We start from the raw sequence: 26,714 nt of genomic DNA, 5'->3' as shown, positions 1-26,714 counted from the left end.
CTAATGTCTAATGATCCCTTTAAAATTTTTATGAACTATCCTCTGTATGGGTCATCAATATCAGATTGGGAGGGGACAGAAACTGAATAGGTCCACTCATAATATATTGATAACCTTTACTTTGGAATTTATCATCTGAATTAGGTGAGTGGGGGTCTGTAACCCCCCAACTCCACGGATCAGCTACTTTAAGAGGTGATAGTGAGGGACGCTTCTATAGCATCATGTCACACAATGGGGCTTATTTACTAAGGATCGCGGAACGCACTTTCGTCTGACTTTCCAACGGTTTGGGGATTTGGGCGACCTTGACAGGTATTTAACAGGTGCTGCGCTGGGATAGTGTCGCAGGCGATCTGATTGTGTCGCAGTTGAGCTGGCTTTTATGCGACAGTAATTGGGGGTCCGGACCGAGCACAGGATTTAACTTTTCAAATTGTGTCGCAAGATCAAGCACTTACATGCACTAGGAAGAAGAAGGTGAACTCCGGCGGACCTGAGCGTGTAAGCAATGTGGGATATGGCGCGCACGATCATAGTGAATCGCGGCACATGGTGCATTATGGTCGGACAATGCACTTTCGGTGAACTCCGCGGACCGGGTAAGTAAATGTGGCCCAATCTGTTTAGAGTTGGGTCCTATTCAAATAAATGAAGCTGCTATACCAAACACAACCACTATGTTATGTGGCACTATGCTTGACAGAGAGTCAGAAAATCTGCATCGCTCATCTTAATGTAAAAGCTGATCAGTAGGGGTTGCAGCTGTCAGACCACCACCTATATGATATAGGTGACCTCAGGATTGGGCGCCCTTAAGAAAAGGCCATACACCAATAACAGAAGGCTCAAGGGGGAATCCAAGGCAGGAAGTTTTAGGTGATGGCTTCAGGGGATGAGCTTTTTTTAATAAGAAAATAATACAATTGTAGGTAAATATAGGAAACTGCTATGTGTTGTAATCTTCTCTCAGCTGTAAATATTATCAGCTCCACGTAATTGAACTGCCCGTACACGTCGCCAAGTGCTTGTGGATTTATGTTACTGAGAGCTTCATTACAGAGATGTATTGATAGATGTCGGTGTACAGTCACGTAATGCCTGCAGGTTACAACACCTCCCCGGAGAGCCCTGCTCCTACAGCAGCTCTTGTATCAAAGAGCAGATCAAGTGCTTGGTGGAGAAAAGCTGCCGAAAACTCAAGATTTTACCAATATAATCCTTATATCAAAGGAAAACCAGACAGACTGTAGGAAAATGTTGTTTTACATGCTTGTTGGTTTATACAGGTTACTATGTGTAGTAGGCTATGGTGTTGATAGTTCTAAATTAAAGGAATCCAGGCTTTCAAAGCAATGAGATTTAAAGGAACATGAAACCTGGGTTGCCACCTGATAAGAACGCACCGTGAAACACCAACAATAATAACTAACAATAGCATTGTCATATGACCCAGTGGAATTGACTCTGACCCTGTCCCTTTCCAAAGCAATTTTCTATCATTGTATTTGTAGAATGAAGGGAAACTGTTAGTTAAGGTATTGCCGAGAAGGGGGGACTCTGTCCCAATTAGAGAGCAGTATTTGATAGAGGCAGAGAATTGCAATAGGTTTACATGATTTGGAGCAGGAATTCTGGATAAAAGCACAATAAATCCTGACAGAACTGCGAGGACAGTGAGAGTCCTAATTACGCTGCCCACGCACAGTGAGTGGCAGTGAGAGTCCGGATTGCTCTGCCCACACACAGAGATTGGAGTGAGAGTCCTGATTACTCCGCCCACACACAGGGATTGGGAGTGACAGTTGTGATTAATCCGCCCACACACAGGAATTAGCAGTGAGAGTTCTGATTTCCACTCCCACACACAGTGAAATGAAATGAAGAGTTCTGATTACCCTCCATACGAAGTAATTTACAGGGAGAGTCCTGATTACCCTGTCCACACACAGGGATTAACCGGAAGAGTCCTCATTGCTCCGCTCACACACAGTGATTGACAGGGAGAGGCCGTATTACTCCGCCCACACACAGGGATTGACCATGGGAGTCCTGATTGCTCTGCCAATACACAGGGATTGACAGTAACAGTCCTAATTGTCCCTCCCACACACAGTGATTGAAAGTGAGAATCCTGATTACCCCGCCACTACACAATAATTGAAATGGAGAGTCCTGATTAGCCAGCCCACACAAAGTGGTTTACAGGGAGCATCCTGATTACCACCGAAACACAGGGATTGACAGTGAGAGTACAGGGATAGACAGTGAGAGTCCTGATTACTTTGCCCACACTCAGTGATAGACAGTGAGAGTCCTAATTACTCCGCCCACACACAGTGATTGAAAGGGAGAGTCCTGATTACTTTGGGATAGACAGTGAGAGTCCTGATTACTTTGCCCACACTCAGTTAAAGACAGTGAGAGACCTGATAGCTCTACCCACACACAGTGATTGAAAGGGAGAGTCCTGATTACTTTGGAATAGACAGTGAGACAGATAGACAATGGGCAGTGGGATAGACAGCGAGAGTCTTGATTACTCCGCCCACACACAAGGATAGACATTGAGACTCCTATTTGCCCCACCTACTTACAGTTATCTCTGTCCAGTGAGAGTATCTCTGTCCAGTTATCTCTGTCCAGTGAGAGTACTGATTTCCACTCCCACACACAGTGAAATGAAATGAAGAGTTCTGATTACCCTCCATACGAAGTAATTTACAGGGAGAGTCCTGATTACCCTGTCCACACACAGGGATTAACCGGAAGAGTCCTCATTGCTCCGCTCACACACAGTGATTGACAGGGAGAGGCCGTATTACTCCGCCCACACACAGGGATTGACCATGGGAGTCCTGATTGCTCTGCCAATACACAGGGATTGACAGTAACAGTCCTAATTGTCCCTCCCACACACAGTGATTGAAAGTGATTGAATCCTGTTCCAACTGAATAATTTATAAATCATCTAGCTCCCCTTCCTTCTACTTTATCACCTGGATACAAACACTGGAAAGTGTAAAATTAGAAAAATAATACTATTATCTACAAATGACCCTCGGGTCCTAACATTCTGAACATACAATAGACTGCCACAGAGGTGTATGGGCACCTAAGTTTGGTTCAAAAAGTCTTAAGAAGGTTTGGCCAGGTCAAAAAAACTACACACAATTTTGCATGCATTGTGGTTATCTAAAGGCTAGACTTACCTCTAGGGTTAAGAGTTATTGACATAAAGGTTTTAATAAAATAATAAAAATATAACAAAATATAAAGGGAAAAGCAATAGATTATGTAGCGTCAGAATAAAATACTAATTTATAATACTAGAAGAAAAAAAGTAATGGATCATGTGGACTCATCATATAAAGAAAAACACAATGGGGTATAGAGGGCCATAACAAGGTACAAGCAATGTATTATGGGGTCATATAACATATAAAGAGTGGAGCAATTGGTCATATAGGATCATAAAGAATACAAATAGTGAATCAATGTAATATAAAGAGCGGAGTTATCTTTTCATTATGCTGAAAATCTGAAACCCTTTGGTTAATGAAGTCGGTGATCACAGTCTAGTGATTTCTGCAGCACATGGACCTTGCAGAATTAGTGGTGTCTCATCAGGTCTCACAATGATTGGCTGTCACACAGATGTCACATTTACAAATGGGAAGCCATCGTCTATAGCCTCCTCGCCATCTGCAGCCTTCCCATCACTGACAAGGCAGTGGGAATGTCTGCAATCTGCTGAACCTTGGGATGATTCTAATAGGACAATCTTCTTAATTAGGTACAATTAGATGTTGCAGTCCAGTCTAGATGCAAGAGGAAGCTTCCCAGGAGACCATTCTGTTTGTACAATATGTCTAATGTGTCATCCTCTCCAGACTATACAATGAAAGTAGTTTATAGAATGGAAAAATACAAACCACAATACAATGTATGGATCCCATATCTCCAAGGTTCTTTTTGCCATTAAGGTCACATTTTGGAAAGCTTCTTTCATGTCGGGTTTTACAAAAATTCAATTTAGTTTAGAAGAGCTCTACACTAAACCTCTAATCAGGGGTCTACAACAATGAGACCCTAGTCAACCAGCATCTAGTAACCAACAAAACTAAACTAGTTGTCCATATTGGCCAACTCTTTCCAGAGATTTTATGCTGCTTTGTAGTGAATGCGCACGAAGGGGAGAACATTGGTGAGCAAGCATGACAGTTAAAACCCAGAACCATAGGGGGAGGGGGCCATTGTGAAAGCTTTGAGGAAGAGAAGATAATGGTGACCATGATCCTATTACTATTCACTGATGCTAGCTACTGGAGCAAGGTTGTGACCTCTTGTCACTAAGAAAGGAGATTGCAAATGAACCTGCTGTTACTTAAAAATAGATGGTGGATGGGCACTGGAAGATTTCAGGGATATTGGGTTGTAGAGGAATAATGTACATAGGTGGGGCATCTGATAATTTTGGTAGATCTTTCACAACCAATAAATTCTGAAAACTGGTAAAGAAGATGTAGTAGCACCCTCTTCCAACCTGCAAGGGTGGACAGTCAAGGGTGCATATCATTGAAATGAGCTCTGTCCAATTATGTTATGAAATCTTCCATGTCTAATTTTTACTTTTCTTAATTTTCAGGAATTCAGGTCATTTTATCAAGGCTTCAGAAATAATAGCAAGGTGGAGTCGGACACATGTACCGGCTTCATGGGCTTGAAAGATGACTTTGGCCATAGCTTTGGGCGCCTTTACACAGAGACCAGTGATACACACTTAAGTGCAATTGTACCGTGGACTATTCTGCGGAAGCCAACCATGGATAAAGTTAATTCCAGGAAGGATGATTCTGACAAAGATACCTCCGAAGAGACCTGTAGTTCAAGCTGTGACTCCGAAGAAAGCACAAATTCTGATAATGAGTCGGAGCTGTCGAGCAGACTTGTGGCAGAACCCTGCAGGGTGACCAAGAAGCATAGACAGCTCTGCCGTTCTCCTTGCATCGAGCCCTATATACTGAAAAGGAATGAGATTCTGGAGGACCTTAAAAGTGAGCATCACCAAACGGACTCCAAGGAGATAAAGAAGCCACCTGATGAAGTAAAGGAATACCAAACAAAACTGGACTTTGCACTCAAATTGGGTTACTCTGAAGAGCAGGTTCTTCTGGTCCTCAACAAGCTTGGTACAAATGCTTTAATCAATGACATTCTGGGGGAACTTGTCAAGCTTGGTAGTAAGAGCGAAACTGAGCAAAATGGTGGAGGGAGTAACACCGTTGTACGGGAAGTATCTTCCTTTGAATCTCAAAGACCTGAATCTCCATTTCATCAGGATGTTAAAGATGACAGTGAAAACCTAAGACCAATTGTGATTGACGGGAGTAATGTTGCTATGAGGTAAGTACACAATATGTGTAAAATGCTAAACATTACATTTACAAGATGTGTGAACAATTATATTGATTATGTCTAAACTTTTATTTAGTACATACTTAAAGGGTGTTTTCAGACCCTAAATATTACTATGAGATATCAGAAATTAGTGGAGGTGGTAGCGGCGTTTCATTGAGCTTCCGTCCTCAAGTTACATTTATAAGTCACATTGCTCTTTTGCAGTGTAGTCCCTTTCAAGCCAATGGGACTAAACTGCAATACCAAACACAGCAGCTATATAAGGTACTACAATGTGATTGGTAAGGAGTAAAGAGTGCTTGTCCGAATAATTAGATCTATTCAAAATGCTATTCATTGGGGGTGCCATTGGGAGTCTTCACCCAACTCTTTTAAGGATAGGTCATAAATATTATATTCCTCAAAAAACCCTTTAAGTCACATCTAATCAATCCAAGAATGATGTTGAATGGTCTACGAAAAATGCAGAAGTCTGTTTTGGAGACTTGAAGAGACTTGGAAGCTTCATGTTGACCATAAACATGGCTGCAAACAGCTTTTAACCATAGTGAAGAGCGACTACTAAGAATTCCCATTTCTCTGGAGAATCTGTCTTATTTTCATGTACAAGGAATTGACAAGTATTTTTTGGGATGATGAAACGCAGTAAAACACTGTCTGCTTTTCAGTAAAATTTTCACAAAAATGCATGGTTCATAGTTCAAATTCTTGGTGCCCTCTTTTTAATTTCCAGTCCTCTTTTCCGTGGACGCCAGCATCCGGGCTTAACCTTTGATTAAGGTGTTTTGGTACTGGTCTGGAACATTCCCCCAGCTACGGTCCATCCAGGAGAAATATTGTAATAATTGGCAATTTTATAGAATCGAAGAGTTGACTGGGACTTGGAGAAGGCCGGACATCTAAATATGAATTTGTGTCCGTTTTTTGTGGTGAACTGGAGGGTTACTTTCTGTTCTGTACCTCCAGGCATTCAACTTCCGTTGATTATCCTAAACTTTTTTTTTTTATCAACCTTTGCTTCCCTTTAGTAATTCCTATTTTTATATAGTATGTATATTGGACTTTTTAGGGAAGGCCATCCCCAGAGATCTAAGCAAGGTTCAAGCGTTATTATAGTTGGCATGTTCATTGTTAAAGCCAGAGCTGATACAGGGAATCTGTACGAGGTGCTGAAGGCACTTACCTCCAGAGCAGAATGCAACACGTTCCTTTGACCCGATATATGACCCATGGGTTACTTAGTGAAGTATCACATTGGTATTGTATTGGTTTAGAATTGGATGGCTTTATGTGAAAGATTCTGCCTTTTGCTGTTTCAAAAGTAGAACTTGAGTCCTAAATATAAGGGCCTCCACATACTTTAAATGACAATAGTCCAAATTTGGGCCTGGATGACCTTCTAAAGTGTATGAGGCATCCCAGTTCTCCTCTAGTGGTGGATATAAGGATGAGGCAAATTGAAATTCTTCTGTTCTGGATAGATAAGCAGCTACTAGAAGACTATAAAGGCCACTGCTCTCTCCATTTATTAGTAATGAGCTTTCAACCAAGTCGATCATGCATCTGTATGATGGGGTCAAGTGAACGATCATTCTCCGGACAGTTATATAATGTGTATGGGGGTCTCAACACAATACATAGCATTTTAAGGAACATGCCAGTCAAAGCTAATTCATTGAATAATACATGGTGCACAGCCTGAAGGGAGGAGCAGGACTCCTAGTATTCCGAGAACCTTGCTAGAACCTGGAGTCATGCTCCTCCCTTCAGGCCCTGCACAAGGGATCATTCAATTAAACATCTGCGACTGGAGTGTTCCTTTAATGGAGTTTACTTTGGATATAAATGGGGTAATTTTTTTCAACATTCCAGCCACATTCCCTTGATATCTTGGCAAAGGAGAGTGTAACATGTATTAATAATAACTAAATTATAGTCTCAACTGATTCACTTTGATCAACACATTGGTTCTGATTTATTATGCAGCTAATTAAAAAAGGAATGATGCACTAAAATACTGTTTGCATTGCCATCAAAAGTTAAAATCAATTTCAGAATCTCTCCTAGTGAATCAGAATTATCACATAACTAAGATAGGATGAAATATTTACCAATGTTGTAACGCAGTGCCCCTTGTGGCCATGATCATAAAAACATTGCAATTGTAATTTGTGATTGTAAACATTGTAATCATCACCTCTGCAAAATAAAGAATATTAGAGTCATTAGACTTTTTTTCCCCTCAATTGATTTTTTTTATTTATCCCTTTAAAAACAGTTTACCAGCTCCCACATGACCCCATCCAAGCATTGTGTAGGACGCTTTATAAGCTAGTCCAGACATTTCTTTTCTGGTGATCTGTCATCTTAGAAAACATTTCTATGATCACAAGAACTGGGCCCACAGCTCAGGGTCAGCTCCAGGTGTTAATAGGCCTCTGGGCCTCAGTGGGCCCCTTTACAGTGAACTCACGTGGCGGCATTAAAAATTCAGAAATTGAAAAAATCTTCTGTAAAATATTTCCTAGTTTATCATACCAAACACATACCCTCATGGTTATTTTATATAAAGCCCCCCTCATCCCCTATGGATTCATTAGATACAGCCCCCATCACCTCCATGAATTTCTTATGTACAGCCTTATGTGGACCCCCCAAGAGCCCTGGGCCTGACACTTGCCCAGGTATGCCCAGTGCTGGTGCCGGCCCTGCTCCAGCTCTCCAGACAAAGGGGATCCTGTTCTCCCTGATGTGAGGAGCAGCAGGACTAACGTGCGTCCTGCCGATCCTATCAGTTGTATGGGAATAACTGAAATAGCCAAACACAGTGGCTATCTCCGACCTCACCCATGGACAGTGTATGGACAGAGTAAAATTGTCCAATGTTCAGGGCACGTGCAGCAAAGTGTTTTACTAACATCTGCTTCACTATGCACCGGGATATAAGTCTTATATCTTATATGAATAACCTTCTCCATGAGAGTTACATCAATAAAGTAAAACAGGGAGTTTACACAACTGCCAACTGGTCCAATTTGATCATGTTTGACCAGAATGGGAAAACCTCTTTTTGTGAAACCCTGGAAATTGGGGTCCTACTTTTTACAATGTGTGGTCATCCTAAGCCATAGGTGCAGGACCATCTGTAGTACTCCATACTGACAGGCGTCTAACTGTGTAGTTTGAACATACCTGAAAAAGATTGTGAAAAGTATAACCACTATCAGGTGGAACACCAGCTCACCTAGACAATCCTGATCAAGGACCCTCCGGTATCGGCTCCGGTGCACTTAGAAAACAGTCCACAACCATAGGGCTAAAGCATAGAAAGCTAGAAGAGCGCTTGGCACTCATGGGAACCACCGGGTATTGTTAAACTAGTCTTCGAAGATTGGTTTTACAATCCCCGGTGGTTCCCATGAATGTGCGCGTTCTTCAAACATTCGGAAAAAGATGTTTGTTGGCTAAATCAACAGATTTCGATAGATCCTCCTAACTTGCCTCATCTATATGCATCTATGAGACATAAGAGATCACTTGGGTCTATGACATCAGATTAGGCACATAATAAGTGGGTTTCTTTCATTACTGTGCTACGACACATGAAATTTGTTAATTAAATGACCTTGACAGGCCGTGATTCTAGGTGTATGGCTTCTATTATCTGGTGCTAAGAAATCCTAGCAATAGGGAAATGTAGTTACATTCCACGTGGTATTCAATTAATTATCTTCCATTCCCAAGGCGGCTCTGAATAGAGATGCATGTGATAAGTAGTCATTGGTATAATTGTAATGTTCTCCGAGAGATCCCACTCCAGACAAGAAATCATTACATCGGAATTACTCTGGTAATTTCCTTTTCATCTGTTAGATTGTTAGAGGTGATATAAGACCCTAAAGTTTTATAGGAAGAGAATGGGGGAGAATCTTGTAGAAACTGTGACTCATCTGTGATTCTGGTGGTGATTGACAGCCATGGTTTAACAATTTTATTAGTATTCTTAACACTTTGGTGGACATATTTCACATGACCATGTTTGCTAACATTTCATCTACAAGTGAAATGTAGGTTATTCAGGACAAGACACCCCCCTTTTTATGGCTACGTCTGGTATTGGTGCCAAGTATCAAACAATCCATTAAAAAGATTCCTACGATACTTAAAGGGTTTGTTCAGAAAAGTAATGTAAAACTATTTATAAAACCTCAGTCCATGGATTATTTGATAGAGTGGCTGCTTTTTAATTAATTTTTGTTAGGACAAAGCTTCAGTCTGTGACTACTGCTCAGTTACGGTGCTTACAGGAAGTCTGAGGTAGTCTAGGACACACCCACTGTGTCATCATTGGTTCAGGCTTCTGCTCTCTATCTCCTCAGGCAGCTCTCTCTCCTCTGAGGATGTTTACTCAGCAGGGACCTTATTATAGATGGGTTTTATTATCACATCAGACTCTAAAACAATTACAACATCTTTTTCTTGTAGGCTAGGATGACCAAGATTGATTGGTAAAAGGAATATTTAGGCATTTTATTACTGGTACATCTTCCTGTAATACCAACCTATTTCTTTTCCAGTCATGGAAATAAAGAAGTGTTTTCTTGCCGTGGCATCAAGCTTGCGGTCTCCTGGTTCCAAGATAGAGGACATAAGGATATTACAGTGTTTGTCCCTGCCTGGCGGAAGGAGCAGTCCCGCCCTGATGCTCTTATTACCGGTTAGTGATGATATCTTACCATATGTGATCAAACGTTATTATCATAAATTGTACCACCTTGTGCCAGGGTGAAGCCAAGCAGATGCCTTCACATTTCCTGAATATGATTATTTGTTAGGACATGCTGGGAGTTTGAAGCAATGCAGTGATATTTTTTTTTTCTAGATATGCAAATTAGCAAAAAAAATGCATTAGGGGGACGGGTTCAATTTTTTAAAAAAGATACCCAAAGCCAAAAGTCTATCAGTTTTTTCATGTAAAACAGCACACCTATATCGGTGAACTTTATTTTCAGTCTCTGCCCCAGTCACTGCTGTTTATTGGAAAAGTGGGCCCACCTCTGAAACTCCTGGAGCTAATTTGCATACCCCAAAAAAGATAATGGTTTCTGCATTATGTCTTTGGTCTTTGGCCATAGAGGTAGTTTTCTCTTCTACCTACCAAACCTGTGGTCAATATTGGATTATAATATAGGCGGTTTGGGTGGTAGCCCATGGCCACCCAAACCACCCACCAAATTTTAGACTGAGAAGGATCTTCATCCATTAAATCCTTATACATCTGTCATGCTCTCAATACACATGTACGCAAGAGCCATTTCAAGACCTTTGAAGGTCCTCTAAAGATCCTGAATCTGCAGTTTGAAAGCAGGGAGAAGGGACACATCCTCCATTCCCTAAGAAGCTGCTTCTAGTACCAGATGTAGGAAGTGATTCCAGACTTGTAGGGGCTATAATATTCATACAGCCCAGGGCCCTTGGCAGTCTTAATCCGCCCCTGCCTCTGGTAAAGGGTATTTCTCCTCCTCTCATTTATGGTGGACTGGACTTCTAGAACCACAACCAAACAATAACCCTGAGTCTTAATCCTTGCAATATCTTCCAGATCAGGAAATCCTAAGAAAATTGGAAAAGGACAAGATCCTGGTGTTCACTCCATCTCGGCGTGTGCAGGGCAGAAGAGTGGTCTGCTACGATGATCGCTTTATAGTAAAGTTGGCGTTTGAGTCTGAAGGCATCATTGTGTCAAATGATAACTACAGGGATCTGGCAAACGAGAAGCCTGAGTGGAAGAAATTCATCGATGAAAGGCTGCTCATGTATTCTTTTGTCAATGACAAGTGAGTCAGTACTCTTTGTTTTATATAAAAAAAAATGCATATTTTTGGGGGTTTTCTTTATTTGGGGAGAATTTAAAATGATGCTTATAAACAATTTCGGTGCTTATATTTTCTAGTAGTCCTTGCTGATTCTGTGTCAGCGTAGCATGAAGCTGCTGAGGTCCAAAGCTAAATTAGCACCAATCCCCCTCCAACTATAATGTATGTCTTCTTGTATGGTGAAAAGACTCCCTTTGGTCACCATAAGGCTCCTGGGTCTGGGAGCAATTGGACCCCTGCACTTCCTTAAAGGACGCCTATCACCAGGATGAAGGATTGTAAACCAAGCACAGACACTGATGTGTGTCCTCTCTAGCAGGATCTGCTCTTCCTTTAGCTTCTTATACCCTTGTTTTTAAGAAAAAAGGCTTTAAAATGATGCAAATGAGTCTTAGAGGCTCCAGGCACCATTAACACCTATGGAGCCGAAAGCCCTGAGGCTTATTTGCATATTTTTAAAAGCCTTTTTTTGTAAAAGCCAGGGCATAATAAGCAAAAAAAAGAGCAGAACCTACCAGAGGGGGCACACACCTGCATGTCAGTGTGCTTGGTGTACAATCCTTCATCCTGGTGGTAGATGTCCTTTAACTTACTCCAATGGTCACTCACATAATAGTCCCTAAAGATCTCACAAAAGATGATCTCATCTGTGTCTTGACAGATGCTTGCAACCAAGTCTATACATATACTAATGCTATATAGATGATGTGCAATGGAATTAAACGTGGACAAGTTTTACGTAGATGTCTGGTGGCCCTCACAATTCTGTCCCCTGGTTGCCCAATATCCCATTCACATAAATGAAACTAAATGGAAAAACATAGATGTTATATATAGCTGTGATAGGACAAATTCTGATATAGTATGACACACTGAGGAGGAAATGAACGCCGAGCAGATGTGTCCTCCAATAACCTAATAAAGGAAATCTAATTTGAGAAATAATGACTTCTAGTCTACGTTCATCTCCTTCATCCTCCAGTCATGGACGTTCACCGTGCAGTAATAAGGTAGACCCCGTAAGTCACATCCCCCATTGCACCAATATTAGCTATCACTTGTGATTCAGGGTCCTGTTGTCGTAAGCGACACTTCGTAAGTAGACTAATAAAAGAAGAAACCTAACAGTCAGGGGAATTTAATAGAAGCAGAAGACGTCGTATTACTATGAATTCATCTCCTATAAATAGCGCTAAAGCTCTTAGCTCCTACACAAATGAATGCTCGTCAAGCTCGTATGAGTAAAAAAGGTGGAAAAGGTGACCTCAAGTGTCTAGTAAAAAGAAAGTTGTATTTTATGTGAATAAGACGAGAAATGTGTAAAACGATAATTGATTTTACTTCTTATGGTCTCACTTGAGAACCAGTGTCCTCTTCACGTGCAAGTCAGATGAAACATTGTTCCCCTATGCCAAAGATATTGTAGGTTTTTTTTAAATGGTAGACCCTTTATTATACAGGTTCCATATATCAGAAAAACCTTGTAATATTGTAAATGAGAAATAATTGTATAACGTCCTCTCTTTTTTTGGTAGATTTATGCCCCCAGATGATCCCCTAGGCCGTCATGGACCAAGCCTGGACAACTTTTTAAGAAAGAAGCCTGTAGTGCCTGAGTACAAGAAGCAGCCGTGTCCTTATGGTAAGATAATGCACCAATACCATTGATGATACGTTCATAGGGGCCTAGGCTGTTCTTCTAAGGTTCAGTTGAAGCTGATTTTGGAGACAGCTGATACCTGCCAACTTTCTGATATTTGTTGAGACAGTCAAAATGTTTTACACCATTCGAACAACTTTGACACAAAAATGACTTAGGGGTGGGTCAGTCAGTCTAGGGATGTGTTCTGGGACATCTCAGTGCTGGGACTTACAGTAAATTGTCAATTTCTGCCAACCATAGAGTTAGTAAGTATTTAATTTGCTACTACAATATATACTATAAGGTTACAGGGGTGGTTGAGTCAGACTGTTGTATCCACAAAAAAATCTGCAACAGTCCCACAGTGGTTGGGAGGGTTTTGAGAGATACCAAAACCGCTACCCTTGAGTATTGGTGGTATTTGCAGTGGTAATAAAAGTAGTAATAGTAAATTTTGTTTGATGCATATTCAGAAAAAGAGTAGAGATGACTTTGTGTATATTTTCTTCTACTTTCTTAGGAAAGAAATGCACCTATGGGCATAAATGCAAGTATTACCACCCGGAAAGAGGAAACCAACCTCAACGTTCAGTAGCAGATGAACTTCGTGCCATGTCTCGAAACAATCTTACCAAGTCGGCCAATGAAGTTGGGCTAGTCAAGAGCAATAGTGTTCCATCAAACACCAAGATTGACACCAACTCAGATGTAAAGCGCTCAGCCCCAAAGAGGCAATCAGACCCCAGTATTAGAACTCAGGCTTATGACTTGGAGGAGAAGCTACCCTCCAAGAACAAGTTGGAAACACGGTCTGTGCCATCCTTAGTTAGCATATCCAATATAAAACCCCAAAGTACAACTCCATCTAGAAACGGCCTACTTACTACTGTGCATTTACCATCTCAGGACCCAGTACCACCTGGACTCTACTCTCCAATGTTAATGTCCACAAAGAACCATGGGAACATCTCATGTGAACAGTATCCCAAATGTGAATCTCCAGTGGATATTGGATATTATTCCATGATGAATGCTTACTCAAACCTTAGCATCTCTGGAACACGGAGTCCAGAAAGGCGTTTTTCTCTAGACACGGATTACCGGATCAGTTCTGTGGCATCTGATTGCAGTAGCGATGGTAGTTTGAGCTGTGGGAGTAGTGATTCTTATGCTGGATATAATGATCGTTCCTATGTTAGTTCCCCTGATCCACAACTGGAAGATAATATAAAGTGCCAGCACATTCATCCGCACAATCGATCCGCTTCTCAAGCATTCATGCAAGGCTACCATGACTCCTTGACCAGAGTCCAAAGCTTTGGGCATGAACAAGAAGTGAAGCATCACCACAAAACTCTTCCACCATATATGTCTTTGCCGCTGCAGCATCCTGCTGTTGCTGCTCGGTCTAGTTGCCCAAATGAGTACCACGTTACCCAAAAATCTCCTTTATCAAAGAATGGCATAATGGGAAGATCTCTGGTGTCCACAAGAATGGAAAGCATCTCTGATTCGAGACTGTACGAAAGCCCACCACAACGTCAACACAAGACCTACTTAAGTCAAGAAAGTCCCAGAAGCTGGGATCGAATGAGTTATGGAGATACTTACGGTTATCGACCAAGCTACCCAATGCCGGCTAACCCTTCCCAACCGTGTTACGAGCAATTTGCTTTCCAAAGCCCACCAGAAAGCCAAGATCCTTCTTGGAGGGTACCATATTGTGGAATCCCTCAGGAACCCCAAAGATTTTCAAATACCAGAGAAAAGATTTTTGTGAACTTGTGCAACATCTTTCCAGCAGAACTTGTGCGAATAGTAATGAAAAGGAATCCGCACGTCACTGACGCCCAACAGCTAGCGGCAGCCATTTTGGTGGAAAAATCCCAGTGTGGATATTGAAGATAATAACAAGAACTATACACCTTTTGCGGTGTGAAGTTTATTTCTTTTGTTCAGCTATTGCTGAAGGAGGTTTGCTACAATAGCATTTGTAATCTCCTTCTCAGCAAGGGGGTTATCTAGTAAATCATGTATGTTATTTACTGAGCCATACATCTCCTATGTACAGCGGTACGCTCACATTTTAGCAGTGCTCACGTATTGTATCGAGGTGTGACCGCTCAGTTACAGCACAGGGTTATATTGCATTTGTACTACAAGCAAAGGTTGTTGTATTTTCTTTTATACTTGCCTTTACCCATGACATAACCGGCAGCCTTTGGCTTGGGCCAAACTTTAATTTTATAAACATAGATATTTAATTTATATTTTGATATTTTTGGTGCATCAGGGGTTTTCAGAGAAGCACTTTTTATTCCTCTTCTCATTTCCTAATAAAAACAGCTTAAAGCACCAGTCCCATTTTGACTTAGGTCTCATAGACACATATCATGGGACCATAGGAACTCCATAGAGTGCTCAGTATTATGTCATATTACGGAGGTATTTTCTCTTATGGAAGAATCGCTATGTACTGTTGTGTCCGACAGTAGACATCCAGCGACTTAAAGGGAACCTGTCATCATGAAGTTCATTTTTACACAATGACATGTTTCAAAAGCATCCAGCATGTTTATTTCAAATATGTTTCATATGAATTCCACAACTTTTTAATAGTTTTTGTAACATAACCTCGCTCCCTGCCAGCAGTACCTGGTGATTCCCTTGGGGGGGCAGTTGATATGGCACAATTTGCCTTCTCCTCAATTTCTTCTCCCATCATCCTCACTCATTGCCCTCCCTCAGCCTATCAGCTGCTCCCACCCCCGCTTATATCAGATTACAGGAACAAGCAATTGTCATTTGAACTGCCCCCCCTCCGGGACTCAGCATCCTGTAGGGAGCCAGGTAAGAAACAATTTATAAGCAGTGGAATTATTCAGAGGCATTTTTGAAATAAACATGCTAGAGGCTATTAGAACCTGTCATCATGTGAAAATGATCCCCCTGGTGACAGGTTCCCTTTATAGGGAACCTGTCCTCAGTTTTGTCATCCCAGGAGACCTGTTTAATCGCACCATTTTGAAAATCTAATTTAATTTTAGCTTACCTAAGTGCACAACGAGGTTTGTCCTCACACTGCTGTGCTCTTGGATCTCTGTATTGAACTGATCTACAGCTCTGAGTGACTACTGTAGTAGTCAACCAGAAGTTTGGTACAGCTTTAATTCACAGCCAAGGGAAAGGTTTGTGGAGCCCCTTAATGCAAGGAGTTATAAGCACAGCAGTGTGAGGATGTGTCACCAGTGCACTTGGAGAATCTACAATCCTGGAATATTTACATCTATTTCTCACTATGTGAATTACAAAAACTGTCCAAACTGCTGACAAATTCCCTTAAACACTGATATGAGAGATTATCCAGTGTCGATGTGCTTGTTTTTATTTTGTTTTTTTTTTGTTTTTTTACAATTGGAAACTTTATATATTAATCCCATAAAATTAACTGCTTCCACTAACACTACCCTTTAGTTCTTCCGAATTAATTTATTTTTTTTTCTGTTCTATTTATTAATATTTTTTTTCCCAATATTCCACTCTAGATTAGAGTTTTGAATGATATCTATGTATATCCTCGGAAAAGAAGAACTAGTGTTCCGTCAGCTTGTGATCAAAGTGAAAAAAAAAGGGACTGCTTCTTTTGATAGTTGCTTGATCGTACATGTAGCTTATTACATGAACTAAGCATTTTTTAACACTGTAGATTCTTTGTATTATATAATTGTTGTGGGGTTTTTTTTGTATAAAACAAAGACCAAACAGCACTGATTTTATTTTATTTATTTTTTTACGCTTTTTCTTTTGTATTTTGCCAACTAACATGGGTTACAATATATTGACGATGTACACACAACGTACAGCACTTTTATTGTGTGTTTTTTTTTATTTCTTAATATTTTGGCTTATTTTATTTTTTACAGGATACAGTGCTACATGATTAATGTATGCTAAACCGAACCATAGATATATATATGAGTCTACAGAAACATCTGTTTACAATTCAGTTTGTGGAATGGGCACTGATATAGTTTCTTGTATAATTTTGTCTAATACAGAGGAATTGGGCTTATATACAGTTTTATTGTATCCCTCTGCATTTCTGAGCATATTTGCAGTTTTTTTTAATGTTTTGAAGACCCTAAAAGATGTAAAAGATGTTTTACATATTTAGAGCTGCTTGTTCCCTTTAGGGGTGTTAGGTGTTGAACCCCAATCAATCTGATAATGAGGTCTCATCCTTAGGATAGGTCATCAATACCCCATGAGTATAATGTAATTGTTATCAAATGTACACAGGAAAGGAGATACAAATTGATCAGTTGGGGTCTTATTATGAACCAATTTCAATTGATTGTGGTCAACACCAATCAGATTGTTATATCCTATCCACAGTATGGGGGATAGCAATCTAACTTGGGACAACCCCTTTAATGACATTAGACTATAACCCAATTTTTTTTTATATCAGGACAGAATTTTCATATTTGTAGTTGTTGTGTTACGGAGGAGCATAAAATGATAAAACATTGATGGCAGAACAGGTGATGGGAGTAAAGGAAATTTACAGAACTGAATTTTTTTAAGATGACTATAATTTTGTATGCAGTCAGGGGCGGACTAGTCCTTGAGAAAACAGAAGCATCCTCTGGTTAGCTTATGGCTTGGCATGATCAGGGCCCATTAGGTTTACATATGAAATAATGGCACACCCCTGTTTTGTGTATCTGAATAGTAGGCACCATATCCCATCTGTTTGATGGGTTCACAGTGGTCCAAATTGAACCTGTGCAGATTCATCCAAAAAATTAAAGAGAAAACATGGAATTGATTGGCTTTTTTTTACAGACAGTGATAGAAGTTTTTTAAGTGTTTTGCTATTATTTTTTTATCTTTTGTGAGCCTCACTCAGAGATTAGACCTGTAAATAGTTTCATAATTCACTTTCTGATTCGAACACTTAAGAGTTACTGATGCGATTCTCTCGACGACCTGAATTTGATATCCGTGGTTTATTACAATAATTTTTACAGTTAAAAGAAATGTAAAAATGTCTACATAGGACAGAAAAGATTTGCAGTGGCAGATCTAATATGGTGATTGGGTGACCGGTTTTTATCGGATTTTCTATTGGTTGCCCAAGATAAGACTCACCAGATGTGTCTGATGGCCATTTACTCCACTCTCATCATTGTGATAACCCTCCTAAACCCCAATGTGCATAGTTCAGCCAGAAGAGATAAGTGTAGGCCATCTGATCACTAATAGAACAGAGATTTCACGTCTTTGCCTTCAATTTGTGATCTCATGGATATATTTTATATTTAATCATTTTCTATTTTTCCTTGTTGTCTATGGGTCACCTGTGTTAAAGGGGTTTTCCAGCTAGTTATGCACTAGTCCCAGGATAGGGCCTAACTTGCTGATCAGTGGGCATCTGAGACCCCCACAGATCATGAGAGCAGGGGGTCTAATGGGGTCCAAGATACCTCTGTTGGACCCCTCATCACTCCCCTAGATGAAGGTAGCAGACTGCCGTGCATCTCCGTTTTGCTCCATTCATCTCTCGGCAATCTACTTCAACTCCATAGAGAGGAATGGAGCATGCTGGCCATGCGTGGCCATGTGCTCCGCTCATCTCAGGGAGCCACGAGGGGTCCAACGGTGGTACCTAGGACCCCCTATTCTCATGATTTGTGGGTATCTATGACTGAGACCCCCACCGATTAGCAAGTTAGGCCCTTATCCCTGTGGATAGGACCTAACTTGTTTTATGGGAAAACCCCTTTAAAGAAAACGGTAAAAGTTAGTGGCAGCAATGACAGCAGCAGGAGACGAGTGTGATGATTTTCTGGGAAGCAGTGACCTGTCCATAAATGCGATTATGTTAATAAAAAACAAGGCTGGGTCTTTTTGAAGCCATATCTCAAAATCTGGTGGTAAAGAGTCGCCCATAGCTTGTTGTTTCAAGATCGCAGAGGTAGCAGCGGAGCAAGAGTGTGTTGATTTTGATGATTTTCAGTGAGAACAAGAGATGTTTTGATAGGGAGCATTGGGAGACTTGGTTACCTGTTCAAAGATTAAAATGTAATGCCGAAACAAGAAAACTTGTAATATTAGATACATGTTTTTGAAATGAGAACAGCTTAATACCTGCTGCATATTCAGCCGGGCCCGAATGATTGGCATCGGAGGCTCTCGATTAACATGTGGAGCATTCCCTGACATTAGCAGAGGCTGAGACAGATTTCTAAGTGCTGAATATATAAATGCTAAAGGTTTTCTTCTGGTACAAAGTGTGTTTATGTGAATTATGCAAATTATGACAATTTGCATTTTAATCATTAAAAATGCAGGTTTAAACCTTTACAAGCTTTTATTTTCCCCCCTCAAATGCCATCCAGGAGGGAATTTTACAGGTTGGCAGGAAGGTTTACAAATACATTTACTGACTGGGAATAGTCACAGTATTGTATAAATTTAAGGGGGTAAATTAAAATTTGTTTACAAAAAAATTCAGGCCCAAATTAGCTGGGGTGTTTGTCTTCTGCTTCAATGGTAGCTTACGATAGTGGGTAACCACTTACTTCAGTGGGGGCTCCTGTACTTTTATTGGAGTTGCTGTTGTTCTTTATTGAGTAGCTACTTTTCAGAAAAATATGTAACTTTGACTGACTGTTTTTAGCCATTTTGGGGTTTTGAAATTAGACTTTTGGAATTTACTGACTTTTTGGACCAAAACTAGTTTGCACTATACCACAAACCCAACTTAGGGCATTTTGTTATGAACCAGCATACAGACATTTACTTTTGGTTTAATTTATCTATTGTACAAATACACACAGTGACAGAAACACTTGCGCTACATTACATTTACCATGAGTTACTCAGGGGCCTAGAGAGTAAGGGGCTTGTTGTTGCTTAACAAGGCCCCAACCAGTTTGGAAGGATATGAGGGATTGGTCAGTTTTTTTTTTGCACAATATGGACCAATATTACACTCAGTCGGTTTTGACACAACCAGTGGCATAACTAGGAGAACCAGGGCCCCATAGCAGGCTTCTGCATGGGGCCCCGTTTTTAATTAAGAAATATACATATTTGTATACTCACACTTGCAAGTTACAATCACACGTTTATGCACACATATAGAGCATATATACATCACATACATGTTATATACATGTTATTCTGAACAATGTGCAGCATAATATGTATATAATGGTGCACATCCTCCACTCTTAAGTATGTCAGGTAGGATGCCGGGGCCCCCTGACACTGTGGGCCCCATAGCAGCTGCTATGGCTGCTACCACTGTAGTTACGCCCCTGGACACAACTAATTATAATAATTCCTTTATTTATATGGTGCACACATATTGCACAGCACAGAGCTTGCCAAACCTACCAGTATGTTTTTTTGGGGTGTGGAAGGAAACCCACGCAGAGAACATACACGGAGAGAACATGGAAACTCTTTGCAGATGTTGACCTGGTTGGGACTTGAACTCAGAACTCCGGCGCTCCAAGGCTATAGTGCTAACCACTGAGTCACCATGCTGCCCGTGACTCAACTGGAGCTACCAACGTGCACCTGGCATAGTTGAACTGAACTGAACTCATCTTCGGTTCAGCTAAGATTTTGTCAAAATGTACTGATCATTGGGGGTCTTTGTGGATAGGGGATAACTTGCTGTGACCCCTTTAAGATTAAGCTGGTAAATCTCCATCCAACAGGCCAAGTTGGTTGATCCAAACTCTGAGATTTGAGAGGGTGTTAAGCTATGAAAGGGCAAGGTCCATATACTATTCTTCCCTTACATTCTAAACAGAGAAAAATGTAGCTTGGTGTGGTGAAAATTTACCAAAATTTTGATAAGAATATTGGAAGTATCTGTCCATTCTGTTTAATACGAGGCTTCTTTTGATAAAATAAGATATATTTTAGTTACCGAAGAATTGTACTCAATTGACAGTTTGAACTTATATTGGGATCTCCAGTAGTCCTAGAAGACAGAGGAGGATAAGACGGCTTTGTGCCAATTATCATTGTCGCTTAATTTACAGGTTTTTACATAATTGGTTAAATTAAATCCTACACTCGTTTGGAGTTTTAGTGCGACCCTGTGATCACTAGGACAATTCTATAGTGAGGATGAGTATGAAAGAGCAGTGGTCTTTATTAATGTCTATGGGGCTAACAAAAACATTGAAAAACACTCAACATTTATAAGTTGGGATCTGTTGGGAATCAGTAGAAACTTCATCAATCAGACATTTGTCTCCTGTCCTGTGGATTGGTGCAAATGTTCTTCGGGGGACAATCCCTTTTAATCTATCATAATCAGGGGTGTTTTTGGCTTTTTATATCACACATTCTTTTTTTTAATTACAGAATTGTATTTTTTTTTAGTCTTTTTTTTTCCTTAAAAATTAATTTCTGATGGGAATCTAGACATATATTTTCCTATTCAAAGATAGTAGATTACATCAATGGTATACACCTAGAAAATCCAACTTTAATTTTTCTTTTTTATACCGATACCAAATATGTGCACATTTTGTAAGGTGAGATAATCGCATAACAATATATAAGGGCAAAGCCCAGATTTTGGTTTTATATAAGTGCTCCCTTCCCAGTACAGGGCTGGTCTGAACTGGGTTATTACAAAGTTGTTTTATAGAAAACCCATTGTAAAAAGAAAGTTGCCAACTTTTCCTATGGTGGATGTGGAAGATCGACATTCCATTCAGTTTAGGACACACCCACACATAAATCACCATGAGTCCAGTGGATGCAGGAGCATTCCACAAGGCTCTGGATATTTGCTGACTCTTACAGGACACTTACAGGACATTTGCTGGATTGTGTTCTGGCTTATGTTTGCGTCCATTGTTGCGCTGCCGATTCTGTCCATCACGGCAGGCCCAACTCCCCGATCCTGATTATACCACCAACTTCTTGTTCTGATTGTGTCATTAGAACCTATTGGTTCAGGTCCTAACCATGTGATTTTCATGACAAGCAATCACTGCATTTGAAGTAACCAATTGGTAAAGGGTTACAAGAAGATGTTAGAACACAGTATAGACCTACAATTTACTAAGATCAATCAGTTTTGAAGGAATTCTCCATATGAGCAGATCAAGACGGAGATAATATAGATATATAATACAGTGATTCTTTTTAAATCAGGGCTTTGTGGTTTCTTTGGATCTAGAAGAATATTTAAGTGCCTGTCAGACAACACATCGAATACTGACTGTCCTTTCTCTATTCCCCACCAATGGGGATGGCATTCACAGGCAAAAGCTTTAATATCTACGAGGACTTTCTATGGTCCTACCACTGAAATAGTGAGTCCATGGATCGATTATAATAAAAAAGAGTCAACTTGTAAAACCAAAGGAAGAGTAGAATGAAATTTGTAGATCAATATGTATAAGTTTGAAGGCCCACAAATCACTTGTGATTGGTGGAGGTACAACCACTTGGACCGTCACCGATCCCGAGAATCGGGAGCCAACAGAATTCTATCACAAGGACCATGAGTATTTTTCTACGTAATTTTATTCCGAAAGATACGATCTCTTATTTTAGATGTCTGTTAGCGAAATCAACTATTCCAGAGTGGTAGAAAATGTGTCAAATGTTTTTGAAAAGGAATATTTAATTTAAAAAAAAAATGTTACATTGAAATAAAAATGATTCAATACACCAAAAATTGTATTTTTGCATCCAGACATTTTACTAGTGTTATATCAAAGATATTTTGTAGAAGATTTTCCGATACCTTCCAGTTATATTTTGATATACCCAGAGACTAATTTCCACTGTGAGTCGGAGGCGACATTGTTGACTACTAAAATCTTTATTGAAATCTGAACATTCTTATTAAAGTTCAGCAATAGACTAGTGCTGGACCATTGCATGGGCAGAAGGGTCCATTGCTCTGGGGTGGTCCCCATATTGGAGTTTACAGGACCTCATCCTTTTGAGGGTCCTTGAATGTCCTTGTGGTTTACTTCAAGGCTATGGTTGAGATGCTTGATTTAGTCAAGGAACATTCCCATCAAGACATGCCGATGTTTTATGACACTTTTGACCCTATATTTCCAATATATCAATAACTTGAACCTTATATATATATAGCTGTTGAGTGACTAATATCTAACCATATGTAGGATGACCATCCAAAAAACTGTTTTAATGAAAAAAAACATGACATATGTGCCATTTTACAGATACCTGAGTGTCAACATTTTATAAAGTATTTTTTGAAATAAACTTTTTTATAAGTCTATTTTTTTCACTTCTATGTATAATACAATACATAGTGCTGTACCTTCATCAATGTTTTATGCCATTGTTATTGACTGGATGAACAAGTTATTAAATATTTTAAAATTCACCACTTGGAAAATTGACTTGGTTTTATTGTGATTCATACACACAGTGGCCATGGTTTAGAAATACAAAAAGTGGAATTGGGGAAACCAGAACCAGACTTGCCAATAGGTGCTGAAGGCTTGGATCTATTGGGAAGGTAGAAGAGAAATAGATTAAAATAGGACCTTTCACCACCTTCATCAACTCCAACACTTTGCAACCTTGAATAGGTGTCTGTCACAGTTGCTCCTGCGACCCACGTCCCCCCGGTGCCCCTCTCTGCTCCCCAGGACCCCCCGCTGTCGGTTTCACCTTTCCTCAATCCAGTGCCAACAATTGCCGCTGGCCGGCTACCAATTCTGTTAAATGTCCAGCCCCTTCCTTTGACCCCTGACGGATCTTTCTGCCTCATAGCCTTAGAGAAAGCTTGTTCCTGATGCCCTGTGCAGGTGTTGTGAATTCCCATTGTGACCCCGCTTCCGTTATTGACTTCAATCCCGAGCTGCCTGTCCTGACCTTCTGCCACATCCCTGACTCTGATCCAGTGCTGCCCGTCCTGACCTCCTGCCTGTCCCCGACTACGATTCTGACATACGGCTTTGTACATCGCCTTGGCTGCCACCGCGGACAAAGTCACGCCTGTGAAATGCCCTGGTGGTACCACGCCGCAGCAAGTCCAACCCGCTTTGCGGTGGGCTCTGGAGAAAACCGGATACCACTTAGACTCAGCTCCCAGGTGAAGGATTACGTAATGGTCTGCGGTGGTCCAGTGGGTCCACTACCACCGGTGCCTGACAGTGTCACTCATTCTGGTTTAATTGGAATTTTGTCATTACCCTCACTACCATTCCTTAATAATTATTCATGTCATTATTTTTGGATCTCTACTCTCGAAGGGGTGGACCTTGCCTGCCTTCTGCTTCAACACAGGACCATTCATTTGACAACAAAGAGAATACTTTGAAATCTGATAGATGGGTGGCCCTAGGCTGCAGCAGAAAACTTGACTCCACCCATCTGACAGTAGAGATTTTTGAAAAATTACTTTGATTGCTTGGGAACGGCAGGGGCTAGAGAAAAAGATTAGAACTACACCATAAGTGGAACGATCCTATTAACACCTTAACGACATATGATGTACCCATAGGTCACATGTGAGTTAAGATTCTATGGAGCGTCTGAGCATGCTCCTTAAAGAGCTGGTGTTAGCTGTATTATGCCCACAACTGACACCCATGTTAACCCCTTAAATGCAGCAATACAGTGCGATGGCAGCACTTGAGTGACGGCACTGCCATCTTTGATCTTTTACAGATCCAGAAATTTTACAATCTACCACAATACTGTGGGATTGCAGTATATCGTATAAGTAATCAGACCCTCTAGGGTTCAAGTACCCTAGGGCAGAGGTCCCCAACCTTTTTTGCACCAGGGACCGGCTTTAAGCTAGACCAGTTTTCCATGGCCCGGTGGGGGTGGGGGCGGGGCTTTGGTCATATGGGGTGGGGTTATGGAGGGGTGGAGCTTACAATATAAGATATTAGGGAGTATCGGTTTGGTGTAAAAATAAAGCAATGCAAAATGCATACAGCGTATCGCCATGTAGTATAAAATGCATACAGCGTATCGCCATGTAGTATAAAATGCATACAGCGTATCGGCATGTAGTATAAAATGCATACAGCGTATCACCATGTAGTATAAAATGCATACAGAATACCGCCATGTAGTATAAAATGCATCCGGCGTGCCACCAAGTAGTATAAAATGCACACAGCATGCCACCAAGTATTATAAAATAGATACAACGTACCACCAAGTAGTATAAAATGCATACCGAGTACTGCCATGTAGTACAAAATAGAAGCCCTGATAAATATCACAAATGCTGCATATACATACAGCATATATACACATAAACAAACAGTAGATACAGCATATACACACACACACATACACACACACATACACATACATATATACATAAACATATACATATATACAAACATACGTATACACACACACATATATATACACACACATATTACATATATTTACACATATATACACATATTACACATATATACACATATTACACATATATATGCAAAGATAAAGTTACCTTACCTATTGTGTTCTTGGAAATTTCGGTGCCTTGTCCTGCAGTGGTGGTGGCGCGGTGAGGTAGCAGGGAGCGGGTAGGTCGTGAGAGCCGGGAGGCTAGGGAGCCTGGAGCTTAAGTGGGGGCAGGGGGAGCAGGGAGCAGGGAGCCAGGAGCCGAGAGCCTGGAGGGGGGGGGGGACGTTAGGTTGAGACGGGAGTGGAAGGGGAGCCGGGAGCGGAGAGTCGGAAGCAGGTAGGTCAAGAGCCGAGAACCGAGAGCGGGGGGGGGGGGGGGTGCAGAGGGAGCGGAGAGCGGAGGGAGCGGTAGGGGAGCGTGGAGCTTGAGCAGGGGCAGGGAGCCGAGAGCCTCGAGGGGGGGGGCGTTAGCGGAGACAGGTTGAGACGGGAGTGGATAGCCGGGAGCGGGGGGCGGAGGGAGCGGAGAGCTCGCGGCAATAATAACAACAATGGCATCAGCTCGGGGCTGCTCTCTGTGGACGAGGCCTCGGCCTGGAGCCTGAGCCGACAACTCAACGGGGGGAGCGGAGCCGCAGCCCCCTGCGCGGACCGGCTGATAATCTGCAACGGCCCGGTCCTGGTCCGCGGACCGGCGGTTGGGGACCTCTGCCCTAGGGGATCCAGTAAAAAAAAAAAAAAGGTTTAAAAAATTTTTCAAAACTATTGTTTTCTAGAACACAATTTATGTTGCGGTATTGCAGTATCCAAAAAGTTCTACTCTATCAAAAAAAAAAAAAAAAAAGGTCATTCCGGGGACTGAATCGCATATCAGACAATAGCAACCAAATGTCCGGATAAAAATAAAAAGTGATCAAAAGGTCTTAGGGTCCCAAAAAATGGTGAAAATGAAAACTACAGCTTATCCCACAAAAAGTGACACTTTTCATAGGCCTGTATACCTATATATACCTGTTAAAGTATGAAAAAGCTATTGGTGCCACAACAGGGTGAAACGATTAAATTTTTTCCGCACAAATGGTTTTATTTTTTTAAAATCTATTAAATCATAACTAGAGATGAGCGAACATACTTGTCCGAGCTTGATGCTCGTTCGAGCATTAGCGTACTCGAAACTGCTCGTTGCTCGGACGAATACTTCGCCCGCTCGAGAAAATGGCATCTCCCGCCGTTTTGCTTTTTGGCGGCCAGAAACAGAGCCAATCACAAGCCAGGAGACTCTGCACTCCACCCAGCATGACGTGGTACCCTTACACGTCGATAGCAGTGGTTGGCTGGCCAGATCAGGTGACCCTGGAATAGACTAG

At 41.0% G+C, this 26,714-nt stretch overlaps 1 protein-coding gene across 1 annotated transcript in view; it reads left to right on the top strand.

Moving 5' to 3' along the window:
* Nucleotides 1-23,350, top strand: part of ZC3H12C (zinc finger CCCH-type containing 12C) — a 35,449-nt gene extending 12,099 nt beyond the window's left edge. Inside the window, exons 2-6 of the mRNA XM_072134251.1 lie at nucleotides 4,649-5,406; nucleotides 9,999-10,138; nucleotides 11,024-11,258; nucleotides 12,833-12,939; nucleotides 13,460-23,350. Of these exons, the coding sequence (XP_071990352.1) occupies nucleotides 4,649-5,406; nucleotides 9,999-10,138; nucleotides 11,024-11,258; nucleotides 12,833-12,939; nucleotides 13,460-14,841 (2,622 nt within the window). The 3' untranslated portion in view covers nucleotides 14,842-23,350. The remainder of the gene's footprint in view (nucleotides 1-4,648; nucleotides 5,407-9,998; nucleotides 10,139-11,023; nucleotides 11,259-12,832; nucleotides 12,940-13,459) is intronic.
* Nucleotides 23,351-26,714: the final 3,364 nt, after the last annotated feature.

Source organism: Engystomops pustulosus, chromosome 2 (assembly GCF_040894005.1).
Source record: "Engystomops pustulosus chromosome 2, aEngPut4.maternal, whole genome shotgun sequence".
NCBI classification, from domain to species: Eukaryota; Metazoa; Chordata; class Amphibia; order Anura; family Leptodactylidae; genus Engystomops; species Engystomops pustulosus.
Note: the sequence above shows the minus strand (reverse complement) of the source record. Positions and strands in the feature narration are given on the sequence as shown.